The 17,353-nt window shown below is 39.7% G+C and overlaps 2 protein-coding genes across 3 annotated transcripts; one reads left to right on the plus strand and one right to left on the minus strand.

The window, feature by feature from the left end:
- The first annotated feature begins 6 nt into the window (after positions 1–6).
- LOC146464990 (GPI alpha-1,4-mannosyltransferase I, stabilizing subunit-like) lies at positions 7–6,598 on the plus strand. Its single transcript, XM_085129045.1, has 6 exons — positions 7–239; positions 1,205–1,358; positions 2,094–2,188; positions 2,511–2,632; positions 3,380–3,489; positions 4,195–6,598. Exons 1-6 carry the CDS (start codon positions 7–9, stop codon positions 4,336–4,338), a joined length of 858 nt encoding a protein of 285 aa, XP_084985171.1. The 3' UTR covers positions 4,339–6,598.
- LOC146464991 (ATP-binding cassette sub-family C member 4-like) lies at positions 4,425–15,246 on the minus strand. Of its 2 annotated transcripts, none has more exons than XR_014868378.1 (6): positions 13,068–13,435; positions 11,491–12,821; positions 9,963–10,533; positions 9,372–9,508; positions 6,296–7,664; positions 4,425–5,759 (listed from the first exon to the last, which is right to left on the minus strand). XR_014868378.1 is itself a non-coding variant. In XM_085129042.1 (6 exons), exons 1-6 carry the CDS (start codon positions 15,244–15,246, stop codon positions 6,781–6,783), a joined length of 3,840 nt encoding a protein of 1,279 aa, XP_084985168.1. In that variant the 3' UTR covers positions 4,425–6,780. The 2 variants fall into 2 exon arrangements, 1 of the variants encoding a protein (XP_084985168.1); XM_085129042.1 differs by adding an exon at positions 14,713–15,246 and having other exon boundaries at positions 4,425–7,664; positions 13,068–13,450.
- Between the last annotated feature and the right edge of the window lie 2,107 nt (positions 15,247–17,353).

A 17,353-nucleotide genomic window follows, 5' to 3' on the forward strand; every position in this document is an offset into this window, starting at 1 on the left:
TGTGGAATGTATGCGCATTACCACAATGCGCATTTGAAGGGAATCTCCTTCCGGGAAAGGAGGCCGTTCGTTATGATTATAAAACTTAGCTGTAGACACGTTCAACATACAAACGTGTTAAATGTTACTTGCATCTTGATGCTATTGTGTTTTCAATTTTCTTCATCGAACGATGGAGGTGAAGGAAACTGTGGTAGGGCACTTCTTCAAAGAAGTCAAAACAAGCCTGGCTTTCACAGGTACATGCAAGCTTTAGCTTATGTTATATTATAATGCGCCAATCAATATTGGAATCCTCCCACAGGATTTCCCCCCCCCCCCCTCCCGTCCAACCCGGCATATGAACTTTGAATATTGGCTTGTTCAAATTCCCACCCAGCGGGGCTAAAAAGCCGTTCAAAGACCCGATGAATTATAAATTTTTATTTTCATTAGATTTAGCCTTAAATTATAAATAGCCTCGTCAGCATGTGCACAATTCAGTAGAATTTTTACCCTATAATGAGGTTAGTAATATAAGAATAATGGTAAAAACTGGTTCATTCAAATTGTTAAGAATAGCTTTTCTCAGCTTTTCTGTAGTAATACGTACCTTCAAATATACTACAAACTTTGTGGAGACTCTTTTTGCAGAGCCAGACACTCTCAAAGGCAGCATCCTGTCACTCCACCCCCCTTTGAACTGGTCCATGGATCAGGAACCACGTGTACTCCACCAGACAAAATGAAAAGTTATTAACTTGACTCTTTATGTTCAAATGCCCCATGCCATCCAAGTATCCCCCCTTCCCCCCCCCCCCCCCCTCTCTCCCAACCCTCTGGAAGGCCTTTGTGTCAGTTGCCCTACTCCACAGGCACGGGAAAGGATCAAATGCCCAAGGGATGCCAGGGGGTGAGGGTGGGGGGATGTTGAAGGTTGAAATTCATCTCAGCATAAGCTTATATAATTTAATTATGTCTACTGAGTTAAGTTTGTGAATTTTTTATGCTATATGCAGACTGTATACTGAGGCAGTGACATCCCTGAGGATTCAACCAGTGTTTGAAGTCCTTTATCTGCGTTTAGAAAATTGGAATGTACTTATACTGAAGAAGCAAATATTGGCAAATATAATATAATTGAGCTGTATGGAGAATAATTATCAATAGAAATTATAATTATAATTATAATTAATAGAAACTTATTATAATTTGTAAATCTTAGAGATGTGGTTACCTATGTGGAGTGGGATGTAAGTAGTTTTAGTGATCACACAAATCTGACGGATTGTCAGCTCCTGTTGGTGGAACATGTTCCAAGAGGCATCTACATTGACCCAGATCAGATCAGAAATGGAGAGGAGTTTGGTGGTCCCAAGGTTAGAATCAAGTTATTTTTCAGTCTAGTCCCTTGGCATTTACAGGGTTATCCTAGGTAGCATCTTTCTGAATAGCTGTACCCATTTATATACAGGTGTACCTGGAAAGGAAGACACTAATTGTGGAGTAAATTTTTTGTTTTGAAAAACATCCCAATATTATACAATAATTTCCTCTTCCCACCACCTCCTGCCATCTTATAAATACCTTTTTTTCAGTTCCTGTTATCACACTCTCCCTCCCCCCTCCTGCATCCCCTCCCAGGGGGGGGGGGGGCTCCCATATAGAAGTGACGGTGTGATCGTTGGGAATATTGAAAAGAACCCCTAAAAGGTACCAGAATTCTGTTTTTTGGGCATGGTCCAAAGAATAGTTTTTACCCCTAAGAGGTACCAAATCAGTTGACTGACATTTGCTTCCTGTGATATTTTTTGGCTCAATACCCTTAAAGGTCCATTCCTCTGACAGAAGTACCAAACCACACATTTTAACCCCCAAAAGGTACAACAATCACTCCTGTCATTAATTTTATATATGGGAGTCCCCCCTCCCCCCCCCCGAAACCACACTCGTGTTATATGAAAAAAATTGCCATGATTGTTTTGACAGGGTTATCTCTTGTTTGATCAATGGATTGACAGTTTTCTTTGTCTAGATATATATATATATATTTTTAATTTTATGTCACTTACATGTATATAATAGTGTTAATTTATTAATTTGTATGTCATCAGGTTTTAAGTACAGAGGTTGTAAATGTAGAATCCTTGGCACACTATTCCTCTTCAAACAAGATCTTTGTGTTTCCGAAGATTGTCATCAACTCCAGGTGAATTATATTATAGCCTCACTGCATCCCGTTACTTTCTTAAGTGTATATCAATAATCCATTTCCATATTGGTGTCATTTTACTACTGACAACTTCCAGAATCTTGTTTTTTGTTTTCTTATGCAAATAAGGCCTGTTGTTATCTAAACCTCACTGGAATGAATACAGCATAATTATACATTTCTTGCTTATCCTGAACATTAGCTCAATTCGGCTTCCTTCTTAACAACATAAAGTGGGTCAACTTAAGTTTATAGTCCACCTTAGTGAGAAATGAGAACAATGCAACATTCTGATGGATAATGTTCTGTTTCTTTGTAGATTAAGAACCTTAACCACAAATATTAGCTTACCAATTCATCTGAGGTATCACCAAGCTGTGCAGGGAAATAAAATTGTCTCAGTGTCACTTTCATCTCCAACAATTCTAGGAAGATGTAATGGTATGTAACATACCTGACTATTCAATTGTCAATCAACCATTTGAGCATCTTGACTTCTTTACTTTTTGCAGCGGAGAATGGAAAAGTAGTATTTTGCTGTGGCTGATCTTTCGTTTTTGTTTTATTTTAAAAGAATGTTGAAATTTAACTTTATTTCAGAGGGCACCTGAGTTGACAACGTACTATTACTGATAGGTGTCTAAAATGTTTGTTCCAAAAAAAACCACCTCACGGGGAGAGGATTAAATTAACTTTTTATAAATTATTCTAATAAGATTAAAGTTAGAAATACAGTTCACTATAAAAATTAGCGAAAAAAACGGAACAACGTTTCGGTGTCATCTTGGCACCATTATTATTATTATTAGTATTATTATTATTATTGATAATTATTGTTATATGTATGATCATGATCATTGTCATTTACAGTGTACGATGAGGATCATTAACGATGTTACTTGTAACAACTTGATTATTTAAAAAATATAAATTGATTCTCTGAAACAAAACTTGATTCTTTAAAATGCAATTTGATTCTTTGATCAAGTTTATGTTTCAAAGAATCAAGTTTCCTTTTCAAAGAAACAAGTTGTTGTAACATCGTTAATGATCTCCATCATACACCATAGTCATTATCATTATTGTACTTCTTATACTGTTAAGGATGGATACTCCTTTGGTGATATTTATGGTGCACCCTTTTGATTACCCTGTCTTAAGCTGTTTGTTCTTGGTTTCGTTTAACAGGAATTAAGGATCTTGAAAAATGGTGTGAAACTGAATTGATTGAGGCTCCTTGTTATGCCGAGGTACAATCTGTCTGGTGTGACTGGATCATGCTAAAGTCATTCAGCAAGGTATTTTCCAGTGAGATTCACAATCATTAATTTGTAGATACCAGAAAAGCTCTACTAAGTCCCCTGCTCTACTACGCCCTCCATCGTGAGACCCTGAAAATAAATGATCTCCCTCTCCTCGGTAGCTATTAGACCTTTAATGGCATTTGTCAAAGTAAAATCTAGAAGTTTTAAAATATGTGGATTCCTAGACACTTAAATTAATGTCGCTACTGACTCATAAACAAGTAGAGCATCCATATGAAACAGTCTTGCCCCCATAAATCCCTAACTACTTTTCAAAAAAAGGTATCGGCGAATTGGTTTGTAGTTGTATTCCAACTCAGCAAGTGTGTATCAAAATTAATACAAGATTAGTTTTGTTAACCAAAAGAAACAATAACTGAGCTGCTCTCAGGCCATCCTCGGAGACCCAGGGGCAGTCAGTCGGGGGCGGGCGAAATAGCACAAAGAAAGTTTTCAAGAACGGGTGAAGAAGCCGGCTCCTTCGCCCGTTCTTGAAAACTTTCTTCGTGCTATTTCGCCTGCCCCCAACTGACTGCCCCTGGGTCTCCGAGGACGCTCTCAGGCAAGAATATTCAATTCATTAACATAATGGTTTTTTTGTGCTGTGTTTTTGCAGCCATTAATTATTTTGACTGACATGTTTTACTGTTTGTTTCAAACAAATAAATATCTCTTATTTTTCTTTCCTTGTCTCTGTAGGACCAGTCTTTATCAAACACACCCCTTGTTTTTCATGTGCCTGTGGGACAAATTGAACATAGATGGGCTATCATAGCACTTACTGTGCTGTCAACCATGGCTGGGTGTGGTCTGATACTATGGAACTCCCTGGCAATGACATAGCAGTTTTAGTCAACCATCTTTACCGGCTGGAACTGGCCTTGAGAGGCACGTGGTCCTTGTGCCACTTGTGGAAGTATCCCTTTCACCTCTAGAACTGTCCACTCCACTGTGAGAGGCCTCTTTCACGCTCGAGGGAACAAATAAGGATATAAAGAGGAGTACAGGGACTGAGCGATAACAAATAAGGGACTGGAGAGAGTGAAATAAAGAGGAGCGCAGGGGACGATGGGAAAGAAGAAGAGAGAAAGGAGGCTTCCCCTTTCTCGCTGTTCCTGTCGACCCCCTTTTACTCCATTTCCGTTTTTCTTCCCATTTTTGATCCGGAAGAATTTTCCACCCCTTTTTTATGAAGGAACCTCAGCAGAGGAGAGAGCCTCTAGAAGATGTTTTTGGTAATCAGCTAGATAAGTAGAAAAGTCTTACAGCACATGCCTAAATGAACAGGACAGAATGAATTGGGCCAGAGATATACACAATGAACTTTCGAGTTTTTCCTTTTTATTTCTTGTCCTTGCCAACCATCAACACTTTTCATTCAAAAGTCCCACATTCCCCAACATTTAGGTGCAACTTTTTTAGCGTGAACAAAGACCGCTTAAAGGGGAAGTATCACGAAAATTTGATGTCATTTCAAAACCCAAAAATGTTTGTCTGACAACAGAAACAAAAAATAATTGTCTAGTTTTGTTATAAATTATCACCCTAGTGCAATAAAACTGTCGATCAGTGACCCTGGTCAGAGACAGAGTAGGTCGGAATGGATTGAAACTTGAAAAATGTTAGGCTAATGTTTTTCAAGTTTTCGTATTTTTATTTCCAAAATGCGATAGAACAGAGTACGAATTGTTCCTGTCAAGAATTGAGTTGATTTCTCTCCTCTCATTGTTCTAGAATTGTTTTGTAGCAAAGTGAAGGTCTTATTTCACCATTTTTAACAAAAGAGGCCAAAAACACCATGAGACTTCCCCTTTTTTTAAGGCTAACCAATCGCTCAAATGAACGTGGGAAAAGAAAGAATCTCAAAATTTTGTTTGGCGTACATGCCACAAAAAAAATATGACTTCCACGTCCAAACGACATTTTTTTCGATGTGCCCGTAATTTTCCAATACAATGACCAGAAGAAAGCATCTGTGGCTCTAATTTGATTTTGTTTGCAACAACAACAACAACAACAACAACAACAAAAGATACTCAAGAGTTAATTGCAATAGGATAAGATTGAAAAACTGAGGACAAAATCTGACAGTTTTATATTACATTTTTCACTTGAGAAAAACAGAGGAATAATCTATGGTCCTCAGCTGATGCTGAAACACTTATTACAGGGATCGCCAGAAATGCACAAGTAGCCTAAGCTCACGCGTGACGCTGTCCTCGCAGCATGTGGAGGTGTTGTATTACAACACTTCTAATGAAGAGCTAAATAAACAATAGCCTCCATTTGGCGCGAAAATATGCTCAGATATTTGTCCGCGGACATTATCTGTTCCGAGAAGCGAACAGTTTTCCGAGAGCGAAGCTCGAGGAAAACTGTGAGCTTCGAGGAGCAGATAATGACCAAGGACAAATATCTGAGCATATTTTTAAAGCCAAATGGAGGCTATTGTGGTTATTATCCTTCAAATATTTTTCGCAACATATAGCAACGAGCTTGAGTATTTGAACATTTCGTTTAAGAACAGTTCACCGTCAAAAACATTTAGAGCGTATGTTGTTTTCTGATACTGCTTTATCGACCAGCAGGTTTATCTCTCCTTCTGTCACAAAAGCAAACCGTTCCCCCATCTTGACATTAATTTTAATTGTAAACAAGACGCGCCTTGAAGTTTTTGAAATTGGGGAATATCACTTGCGGAATATCATCGGATATTCCCCAGTTTTAGCTGGGGTATATTCGGTCACGTGAGGCGTTTAGACCAATCGCGCGCGAGCGAAAATATTTGATGGATTATAACGCTCGATACATCAGCTCTCGAATCTCTTTAATTACGGTGGCCAAATTAGCTTAGAGCGGTTTCCAATTGAGTGTCGTAAAACGAAAACCAAAGTAATTACTCTGGCCAATCGCAATATATGTAAACAACACAACGAGCCAATCAGAATTCGAAGCAAATGCATGTAAGACATGTAACTGGCGCCAAGCGCGGGAAAACGCGTGCGGCCAAAACACGATTGGTTTTGGTTTGGATTCCCATTGGTTGAGAAGGTGGCGCGAGTTTTGTTAACCAATCACAGTGCGTAGTAATGCAAAACCAAAGCAAACGCTCCCCACCGACGTGTGTATTTGTTATTTGCTAGCTAATGCCTGAAATGTCAATAGAAGGAAGAAAATTTCAACTAATTCATACAAGTAGAAGTCTGATCAAATATATGGCTGATGTGTATAGCTATACTTACAACATATACTGGAAATTAATGTTCCCTTCAACAACAAGCCATTTTAAGATGCCGTGCTTCCTTTCCTTTTCATCAATGCATGAAACTCAGCAAATCCATCAACTTCTCCCCGTTTTAACACCAAAATCTTGTCACAGTCTTTAATAGTATTCAAACGATGAGCTATAGTGATGACTGTGGAGTCACGCAGTTTCTCACGCACTACGTTCCAGATTGTTTGTTCTGTGTCTGGATCCACATGCGCAGTTGGTTCATCCAAGATAATAATCTTGTTCCTCTGCAACAACACACGAGCCAAGCAGATTAACTGACGTTCCCCTACACTGACATTTACACCATGTTCCAAAAATTTGTAGTCCAACTGTCCCTCCAAGCGTTCCACGAAATCTTTCAGTCGTACTTCTTCTAAAGCTCGCCATAAGTCTTCGTCTTGAAAGTGCCCCATAAGATCGAGATTTTTCCTGAGTGATCCACTGAAAAGGACAGGACTTTGGCCAAGAATGGAAATGCACCTTCGAGCTTCTTGCAGGTTGATTTCGTGTATTGGAACATCATCGACAATTATGTCTCCGTCAGCGTCTGGCATGCGCAAAAGAGCTGCCACAAAGGATGACTTCCCTGCACCTGTGCGGCCTGCGACACCAATCTTTGTTCCTCCTTTGATGTTTACATTGATCCTCTTCAGAACTTGTGGACCTCCAGGATAGTAAGACATTGAAACATTTTGGAATGTGATATTTCCATCACGCGGCCAGTGTTCCGGAGAGAGTCGTTCCACTTTGTATCCAGGCTCAGATTCAAGCTTTGTGTACGTCATGACTCGTTCAACTGACGTCATGAAATTCTCCACGTCCGAGGTTTTTCGGACAGCGTATTGGGTAGTAGCTACAGTCTGTATGACGTAAACCAGGGCAAGGCCGGCAAAGGCTGGTTAAAAAGAAAAAGCATTTACTTTCTCTTATAAATATTGGGGCTCAACATAATCTTTCTCATTTAAATTTGAAGTGGTCGATGTATTTTCGTAAGAATTTACCTGTGGGACTCTAAACTTACGATAGTGGTCGCTTTCTCTTTTTTTATATTTCTATCATAGTTACTATGGTGACGTCATCGGTCACGTAACCAGGACGCTTGGAAACTGTCGAGGGTTATTAAGCCCAGGTTCTAGATTGTTTAAAAGGGGAATTATCATTTTTATGTAAAATAAACAGAAGTTCTACTCATACAAATCAGTTGAATGTCTCCAGTTCGACGGTTTATCAAGCTAAAAGTAAAAGCAAACTCGTATATGAGATTTGAATGTATGCTGTTGCTAATGGCATCGATGGTTTCCCTCTATTCTAATTCCTTCTTGGTTAAAAAAGATGTAATTTTTCCATTTGTGGCAGCGCTGGAAACGAGTAAGGAGTATTGATACAGAGGCGGCGGAGCGTTTTGAGACATTGGGGGGGGGGGGGGGGGCTCATCGTACTCAATCTGATCTTTCAGCTTCGCATTTGACTGGGTTCCCACAGACGCAAAGGCCGCTGTTGCGTCAATGGGAAACTGGCTGTTTCGGAGTTAAATGGAAAAAAGGCAGCAGTTGATTGGCTTCTCGAAATCGGGATGGAGCTGTTCAAAGAGTCCTAGAAAATAATATTTCGCCCACCGCGACCATTGTGAAACGATTTGTGAAAAGATCACTGACCAGAATATTTTCTGCCGCGTTGCCGATATTTTCGGGACCGAAACGTGGGCGGGCTGACCCCCCCCCACATTTTCGTTTAGGGGGGCTTCACCCCCCCCCCCCCCCCTGCCCCTCACCCTCCACCGCCTATGTGATTACGAGAGCCTGGGTGAAATTCTTTGACCAAAACGAAGCTACTATTTTCGCGGCTACCATTCGGTTATCGTTCCTGCAGTGGTGACCGGTGGTTGCGTTAGCTGAAAGTATTGTTCCTCGTTTCTTGTAGAAACCGTTTAACAAAATTGTTTTGCTTGCTTTTTTTTTGCCGTGAGACCAGTTTGTAAGGACATAACAAATATACAAAAAAGTTTGACGTGTTAAGCTGGACACGAGCATGGAAAAGGTGTCATCACGTTTTCATACAAGAGAAAAATAGGCCTACTGAACCATTGAAAAAAGGTGTGTCTGTCTCGGGACCATCGACTGATAGTTGTCAACGGAAATTTGCTGTTCTTAAAGTAGATGTTTGCAAAGTTCCTCGGGCCAGTATTTGTAAAGATAGGAGTGATCTGTCTCAGAACATTCAATTAAACAAAAGTAAGCTAGCAGACCGATAGTCCTGAGCCAGAAACATGTGCTAAATTTTCTTCCTTACAAAACTCACTGACAGATGAATTTCTAATTTGCTGCTCACCAAATTGAACTTTGTGACATAAAAATTCGAACCAATATATAATTATATCCCTTGAAATCCAAATTTTTACTCATTAGTTAGAAAAACAAATGCAAGCTTTTTTGTGGATGACTACTATCTGTCCGGGTATTTTCGCCATATTGACCCTACCACCTGACGATGTCTCTCCACGGGTGAACAATATCTCGTCACGCGATCAATTTAATCAAGAGAAAATGTATTGGTGAGCTATTAAGGGTAATAGTTTTCTGATGACATGAATACGTAAACACACCAGCATCTTGAGACACCAGAACTGCAGCAATAGCCACTGAACCAGTTAAAAGGGAAGAAAGAAGATCCAAGCGAACTGCAAGCCATCTTGCACTGGCCACCACCATGACAAATGACTGATTGTGGGTATCTTGATAGCTACAACGCAAAAACTAACAAAATTAGAGAACACATGGATGAAAACGGTTGCTGTCGCACCGATGAAGACGAGTTTGGCTCTTATGAATCCTCCAAATCTTACTGGGATACGAGATACGCAGTCAACCAGCCCCCACCCACAATCCCCCTTCCGTAAAGCCTCGATCATCGTGGAGTATATCCAAACCTCAAATAGACCATCTCTAAACCTGTTTTGTTGAGCCCATTCAAATTTCTTAGATAGAAAGTGTCTTGAGGAGAGTTCTGAAAAGATTGTTCGTTAAACACTCATCTATCCAAGTATTCGAAATTGAAACCAAATGTCACAAAAATTTGCCCTCCATGTGACGTAGATAATATGTTTGTGCAATGGGCTCGTGCCTGTGTTTCATGTACCGTTTACGTAAATGCTACTGTCACAGAGATGATGACCAATATATGGAACTGCAAATACCTGTAAAACTGATCCACAAATTCTCTCTGTCTTCCTCTTGACCGAATCGTGTCCAGTCCATCTATTGTCTCCGAAATATGAGAGAAGACCGGGCTGCGACAAATCGACTCTAACCTTTTCAGCTCCCTTGATGTCTTCAAGTAATACCTCGAGATGATAACAGCAAGCACAGAAACTGGTACAACAACAAACAGAAGCCAAGGATTTGTGACAGCTGGTAGAATTATCGATGTACATACCAACAAGGTTCCTTGAATCGCCAAGAGAAACGTTCTTGGTAATACCTCGTCTACGCAGCCTACATCTTTAGAAAAGCGATTCATGATTCTTCCCACGGGATTTGAGTCAAAGAATAGGACTGGAGCTTGCAAAACAGACACAACCATGTTATCGTGAAGACACTCGGAACATCTTAGCGAAAGGGAAAGAAACCCGTAAGCTCGAATGATGGCAAATACAAAAGCTGCACTGACCAGACTACCATATATAACTAAATTTGTCGTGTCTCGTTGACCCTCTGGGTGTTTTTTTGTCAAAAATGAGAGCCAAACGTCAGAGGAAACTAACATTCCTAGAAAAAAGGATAAATATGACAAGAAAATCAAAATCATGCGTTGCTTTGTTGCAGAACAATTTTTGTAAAAATTGCGATTGCCAGATTTACCCAGCTAAGAATTGTTTCTGTAACTTTGTTCATTCGGTGATCACCAGGCGGTAAAAACGTTTCATTTTTAGGTAAGGATTGAACCTTGAACAAACTTGGGCCAACCTTTTCAAGTTGTTCTCTTTTTATTTGGCTTTTAAACATCGCCAAGGATTGGTTATGATTTGTTCTCCCTTTGCGAAAATCTTCGGTATCTTTTGTGTGGTGTACGAAGAAAGCTGTAATTTTTAATTTGTGCACAGTTCTGATCCCAAAACGTTGAAATTCCCATGACACTAAAAAAGTTATTTGGTTTTGCAGATCCCGTCATTACCCCATGAAAAAAAATTGCTACTTCAGAAATCGCCTTATAGAGTGTTTTCATTCACGTGACTACCGGCCATATTGGTTTACCGAAACAAAAGAAAGTAGTTGCATAAAAATAGAGTTCAATTCCCAGAGGTTTAATTTTGGACACCAACATGGCCCCCATTTCTTTGTTTTGGGACACCAGCATGGCCGCCGTGACGTCATGTGAAATTGCTTTCCTTAAATCAGCCTCCTCCTCAAGGGCTTTGTTTCCCAATTTGGTCAAAGGCGAGCGACTGGTGACAAAGCGCGAGGGACCACCACCTTTGCGCGCAGAGAGCAAGAGAGAGAGAGAGAGAGAGAGAGAGAGAGAGAGAGAGAGAGAGAGAGAGAGAGAGAGAGAGAGAGAGAGAGAGAGAGAGAGAGAGAGAGAGAGAAAGAGAGAGAGAGAGAGAGACACGTCTGGGAACGAGGCAGGCCTTAAATTGTATACTTGCAAAATAGTTAACACTGATAACGTAATGCCACTATTTGTGTCAAAACCTCGTCGAGTCAGATAAAGTCACTGTGGCTCACCTTGAGTAATAAGACACAAGCAAACTACCACGAAAATCAGCAACGAAGATAATCCGCTTCTGAAGTAGTTCCAGTAAAGCTTAGATGACACCACTCCGATTGTGCGATCTTCATCTGAAATTTGGAGACCCTCGGCTTCACTGTTGTGGAGGAAATCTCTACCACAGCAGTCAGAAAAGTCATCTTTATCTTCACTCTCCCCATCAAACCTGTAACATGGATCGCTTTCCTCCATTTTTTTATAAAGCAGGTCAACAGTTGTATTAAGGATACCTTTTTCTTTTAGCTCAGTGAAGCTTCCTTTTCCCAGGACACCACCTTTGTACAACACAATCACGCTGTCAGCCTCTCTCATAACCTGCTCTTGATGAGAAGCTATCAATCGCGTTTTCTGACCCAACAGTCCTATGATGCATTTTTCAACGATATGTTTGCCAACTTTGAAATCCACAGCACTCAGCGGGTCATCCAATAGGTAAACGTCTGCATCTGCGTAGACTGCACGTGCTAAGCTTATTCGAGCCCTCTGACCCCCACTTAGAACTGCACCGCGTTCGCCAACAACGGTTAGGTCACGTTCGGGAAACTGATGGATGTCTTCTGTCAAGGCGCATGCTTCGATGACTCTGGTGTACTTGGCCTCATCGTATGGTTCACCAAACAATATATTTTCTCTTATAGTTCCTGAGAATACCCAAGGGATCTGCGGCACGTAAGCAAGAACTCCTTTGCATTTTATGACACCGTGCTGTGGGACTGTGCCTGGAACTTCGCCTGCGATTGCTGATAGAAGAATAGATTTTCCGCTGCCGACTTGCCCGGTGATAACCATCAAACTCCCTGTTTCAGTGGTAAATTCGATATCTTGAAGAATAAATTCTCGTTCTCGCTTCGGGACTTTACAATGCACTGACTTGTGTTGATCTTTCAGGTTTACAAGCACGCTAATGCCTTCCCTTTCTAGTTCTTCTTGATTATTTCTCTTACAATTTTTCTCCGAAGAAGCTATGTCGGTGTCATTACGTTCATCCAGAACCTGGTCTTGACGGCTAGAAGGAGGATCCTCTAAAAGAAAAAAGTCTTCCAATCTGTTGAGTGAAACAAAAGCGTCGTACGTTCCCAGAAAGCTGTAGCCCATTTTTAAGCACAAACTCATTCGTAGGGCATTGATGAAAGCGACAAGCATGAAAACGGTAACAGGTGTGAGGGGACGACCAGTTAGTACCAGAGTGATTACAGACACCAGGGTCGCTATTGGTGTTGCAGCGTATTCCAAAGCAGCAATACCTGACAGAACGGCACTCTTCTTACGAATGATATCTACCTCTTGTCTGCAAAGAGATTAAATCCTGGTTAATTTTGCGGGAAATCAGTGGGAGTGTTATATTCATTGGTTTAACTTCAAGGGTCCATTTACCTATATAGAGGTGGACCATTCATCAATGGCATAATTCGGTAACTGGATTGTGTTATAATTACTAGACAGCTCAATCTCGGCTTATCACTACTTTGACTTTTGTCTCAGGGTCAAAAATCAGTCGAAAGGAACCTGGAACTTGCGGCTTAGTTCTACTCACCTCCGACTAGCTTTTATCTTTTCTCGGTATTCATCTTCCCACGCATTAGTTTTGATGGCGCGGATGCCAGAGACCACCTGGTTCATCAAAGAGATACGACGGTCGGATGCCACGGCAGTGCGCAAGCGTAGTTTAGCACCAACATAGGATAACCCGGCAAAATATGGTAAGAGGAGACAAAGAAATATGACTCCCATCAAACTCTGCCAGCCAATCAAAAAGGCCATTAAAAATGTTACCACTGTGACTTCAAGAATCGACTGAAGTCCATAGAAAAAAATCACGATAGTCTCCCCTTCCAATCGCTGAACATCGTTTGATACTAGGTCGATCACGTGTCCAGTTGAAACCTCAAATAGTGCATTCTTGGTGAGGAGAAGAATCTCAAAATAAAAAAAAAATGGTTCATTTAGTTTATTGTTACTTTATTGTCAGGAGAAACTTAATGCTCAGTGAATTAAGGAGAAGTTTGAAAACCTCACGTTTATTTGCGTTAAGACACCTAATTGTAGATCTTGTTTTGTTGCCATGAGATTTTAGGGAAGGTATTTTGTCACACGCTGTTTTGCAGCGTTTTGTGGTGCTAGACTTTATGTGATCCGTGGCGCTGGGCAAAAGGATCGCAGCTTTGAGGACTAGAATGTCCTTGCGCCTTTGTAGTTAGTGCCAGTCTCAACCCACGCATTTAAAAGAAAAATCCGAAAACTCGGATTTGCCGCTGAAAGTTTAGTGGCCAATTTTTCATGAGTTTTGCGAATTTGAATCTGTGGGGAAAATTGTGGCGCCTTTCGACACTGTAAACTCGTATTATCTGCCCCTTGTAACCGCGATTTTCCGGTTGAGTCTTCGGTGGCTTGTTCCGTCGCGGCCAGTTTAAAATAGGACCAAAATAGTTCTTAGCTTCGCAATCAAATTGCGTTCATCCTTCCTGATGTCAGCCCGAATTGTCCATAAAATAAGCCAGGTGTTCGTGTTTATCTTTGGGTCCTGTTTTCAGTCAAGTTCTAGTTGAGTTTCGGGAAGGCGAAATTTGCTAATCTGTTCGTCATTATTTCGAATTCCTTTGCAAGCGTCGTCATCTCGTAAGTTACTATGGAAACTGTAATTTCTACATGTGGGTATTTCAAATTGAACTGAAAAACAGGTCCTCTCAGCCAACCACAATTCAGAAATTTCTCAGCCAGAAGTATAAACCATCGAATCGTACCCGTAGGAGAGAATTTGAAATGGTTTGACAAACTTCCTGATGGTCTTCTAAATAACTGTTATACTACATAACATTTTAATGTAGAAATATGACGAAAATGAGTGCATTCATGAGACCGTGTAGCGCTTTTCAATGCCATCACAACAAAAACGCTGTTAAAAGCCTAGATTTGAAGCATTTTTACGAGTCATCATTTATTTAGTTATATTTTGCACCTTTGTACTGAAAGTTCTATAATGCCCATACCCTATGATTGAATTGAGTCCATTTTGCGATCATAATGCACGCTTTTGTGTTGTTGATTTATAATTATAATGTACCAGGACCCACCCTAGATTCAAGAGTTTTTCTTGGTAACTAAGTAAACTAAACTGTTCCACTTTCTTCACTACAGTATGACCACTAAAATATTACTGTAACATGGCTTCTTAAGCTTACCTTGCGGTAAACGAGTCCTTTCAGAGCGCTGCTAATTCTGATTCCTAACAGTTCAGCTCTGTATCCAAAATGGTGGATACTAAGAGTACCGATCACTTCATTGATACCCATCGCTAGTCCACAGCCGTAGAGAAGATACTTAGGCTGTGGTTCAGCTGAAGTCAGATACGCTATGAGATATCCGAGAAGCAATGGTTGAAAAATGTGACAGAGCGTGATCATGGTCCCGGTTGAGAAGAGAGCCATGATGTCCTTAACAGAGAGCATCTTCAACACGCTTTTCCAAAGTTTGGGTTGTTTACCATTTTCCTTGGACATTGTTTTTTCTTTTTTCCAGTTTTTCTGAAGCTGTTCTATCACAAAGAAGGAAGTGTTTTCCTCTGAAAGAGGCAAAAAGTCCGTTTTCTCCAAGGCTCGTTCACTGCCCTTCTTAAAGACATTGCTCATCCAAAGAAAGTACAGAAAAGACACAAGGCTGACTTTTTCGGGATGTGCATCATCGGCATAGATCTTGCTGTATCCTTTCTTTGCCATGTTCTTCTGTACACTGAAGAAGCAAATTGATCATTGGAAACTGATGAAAGCCCTTCTATATTTTAACTTCCTTATTTATCATTTGAGCTGAGATGAGGCGGGTTTTGAATTATAAACGTAGTTTTTCTGAAATCATCGTTCCGTTAATTTTAATCCAGGTTTATGTGGCTTGGCACCAACTTACCTATTTGAACTTTTACACTACCATAATAGTCCACGTTTTTCTAGTTCTCAGAATCTTTTAGCTGTGTCTAAATCTAGGTTAAAGACGTATGGTAATAGAGCTTTTTCTGTAGTTGCTCCTAGGCTATGGAATCAATTACCTCTCGAACTCAGGAGTTTTACCTCTGTTGACCAGTTCAAGACGCGGTTGAAGACATACTTAATTTAATTTAATATGGTGTCTAGCTATTTGTAGTTTTGTTTATTTCATTATAGTAGCTGTTAGTTTGTATTTTATAGTTTAACCATTGTTGTACAGCGCTTTGAGCAATTAGTGAACATAGCGCTGTATAAGCTTACTATTGTTATTATTATTATTATTATTATTATTATTATTATTATTATTATTATTATTATTATTATTATTATTATTATTATTATTATTATTATGTGAGGGCGCCGAAACTTAATCGAGAGTTGGCCAAATTGTTTTTCACATTTGCAAACGAAACGATGGTGGAACCATCTGTTCCAGAGGCCTCGGCCATTATGGATATTGAAAGAGCAACCAAAGATGACTGCTGCTGGTTGCGGCATATCTTATTTGATATCTTAAAAGGGGCAACAGTCAAAATAAATCGTTTTTATATGCAACGAAACGTCTCAACGTGATGACGTTCAAGGGGCATTGTCACGGAGATTTTGTTATATTTTAAACAAAGATACTCAAATACCTTTTCTCCTTTTAACTCGTGAATGCGCGCATGCGCAATGAACGAGTTATAGCGATGGCTGACTGACTTGGTTGGTTGGTCGGTCGGTTCTGTCGTTAACTTTCGGGCGTGCGCAGTGAATGAGTTTTAAATTCAATTAGTGGAAAAAACACGCGAACATTTTTTGTTCACGGCGCATCAGGATATTCTTATTCAATATGTAGAGAATAATTTGACGATCATTTAGTGCAAGAATGGAGATTTTTCGTTAAATCAGAGCAAAGTTACAATTTTTTTTCAGTTTTTCAGAAAGTCCGGGGTCGTAAACTCAATTAGTGAAAAAAAAAACGTGAAATTTTTTTTCACGACGCATCATAATTCTTTTATTCATTCTGTAGAGAATAATTTGACAATCATTTTAGTGTAAGAATGGAGATTTTTCGTTGAATTTGAGCAAAGTTATAGGTTTTTTCATTTTTTTCCACAAAGTGCGGTGTCTTTTAAGAATTAAAAATAATTTAATTTAGAAATAATTTAATTTAAAAGTAATTGTCGGCATGGACTTTGAATAAACAAGACGCTTTTTAGAGCTTTTACCTTTAGCACTAGTGGCCTTATTTATTGTAGGCCTCACCGATTTTTTAACCTATCCTCCCTTCGCGATTGAACTAACTGAATCGTTTTAGTCAGAAAGAATGCGTGATATTGCGTTGCGCAACTTGAAATTTTGCCGCCAAAAAATATTTCCCGCCAGAAAATGTCTTAAGCTGAAAAAAGCACTCTTATTAACTGAAAAGTTCACTGCTAATCATAACCTTTTGCATACATGAAAACAACTCGACATCTTTCATATTTTTCCTTCTCATAGAAAAGTATTACATCAAGTAGATTAGTTTGCTAAAAAAAACTAGTTTTGCTGTCAGTTTTCACGCGAAAGCGGAACGTGCCCTGTCACGCATCAGTGACGTCGTAAACAAAATAATGCAAATTTATGGTGAAATGAACACTTTAAGATCTTGTCAGCTTTCATAGAGGTTTCAAAGGGAAAAAATGTTTCATGTTCGCAATTTACAACTGGTAATTTATGGGAAAGCAAAAGGACGCGGTCAATGAATAATTCTTATTTAGCAAGAGCTTGTCATATTTCATTATTTTTACTTGAGGATTGCGTGGACTGAACTCCAAAGGAAAAATTTCACGCGTTTATGTCGGGCATGAAATGTAATGCGATA

The sequence above is a fragment of the Pavona decussata genome, unplaced genomic scaffold (genome assembly GCF_977016875.1).
Source record: "Pavona decussata unplaced genomic scaffold, jaPavDecu1.1 SCAFFOLD_158, whole genome shotgun sequence".
NCBI lineage: Eukaryota > Metazoa > Cnidaria > Anthozoa > Scleractinia > Agariciidae > Pavona > Pavona decussata.

Bases quoted from the DNA above. Each gene is read 5' to 3' on its own strand.
- LOC146464991 (XM_085129042.1), bottom strand. From the start codon at position 15,246: ATGGCAAAGAAAGGATACAGCAAGATCTATGCCGATGATGCACATCCC. The intron at 13,451-14,712 runs GTAAGCTTAAGA...TTTTATTTTGAG, and splicing joins AAGGACTCGTTTACCGCAAG to ATTCTTCTCCTCACCAAGAA. The intron at 9,509-9,962 runs GTATTTGCAGTT...TTTGCGTTGTAG, and splicing joins TTTGTGGATCAGTTTTACAG to CTATCAAGATACCCACAATC.
- LOC146464990 (XM_085129045.1), top strand. From the start codon at position 7: ATGTATGCGCATTACCACAATGCGCATTTGAAGGGAATCTCCTTCCGG. The intron at 2,633-3,379 runs GTATGTAACATA...TTCGTTTAACAG, and splicing joins AATTCTAGGAAGATGTAATG to GAATTAAGGATCTTGAAAAA. The intron at 3,490-4,194 runs GTATTTTCCAGT...TTGTCTCTGTAG, and splicing joins TGCTAAAGTCATTCAGCAAG to GACCAGTCTTTATCAAACAC.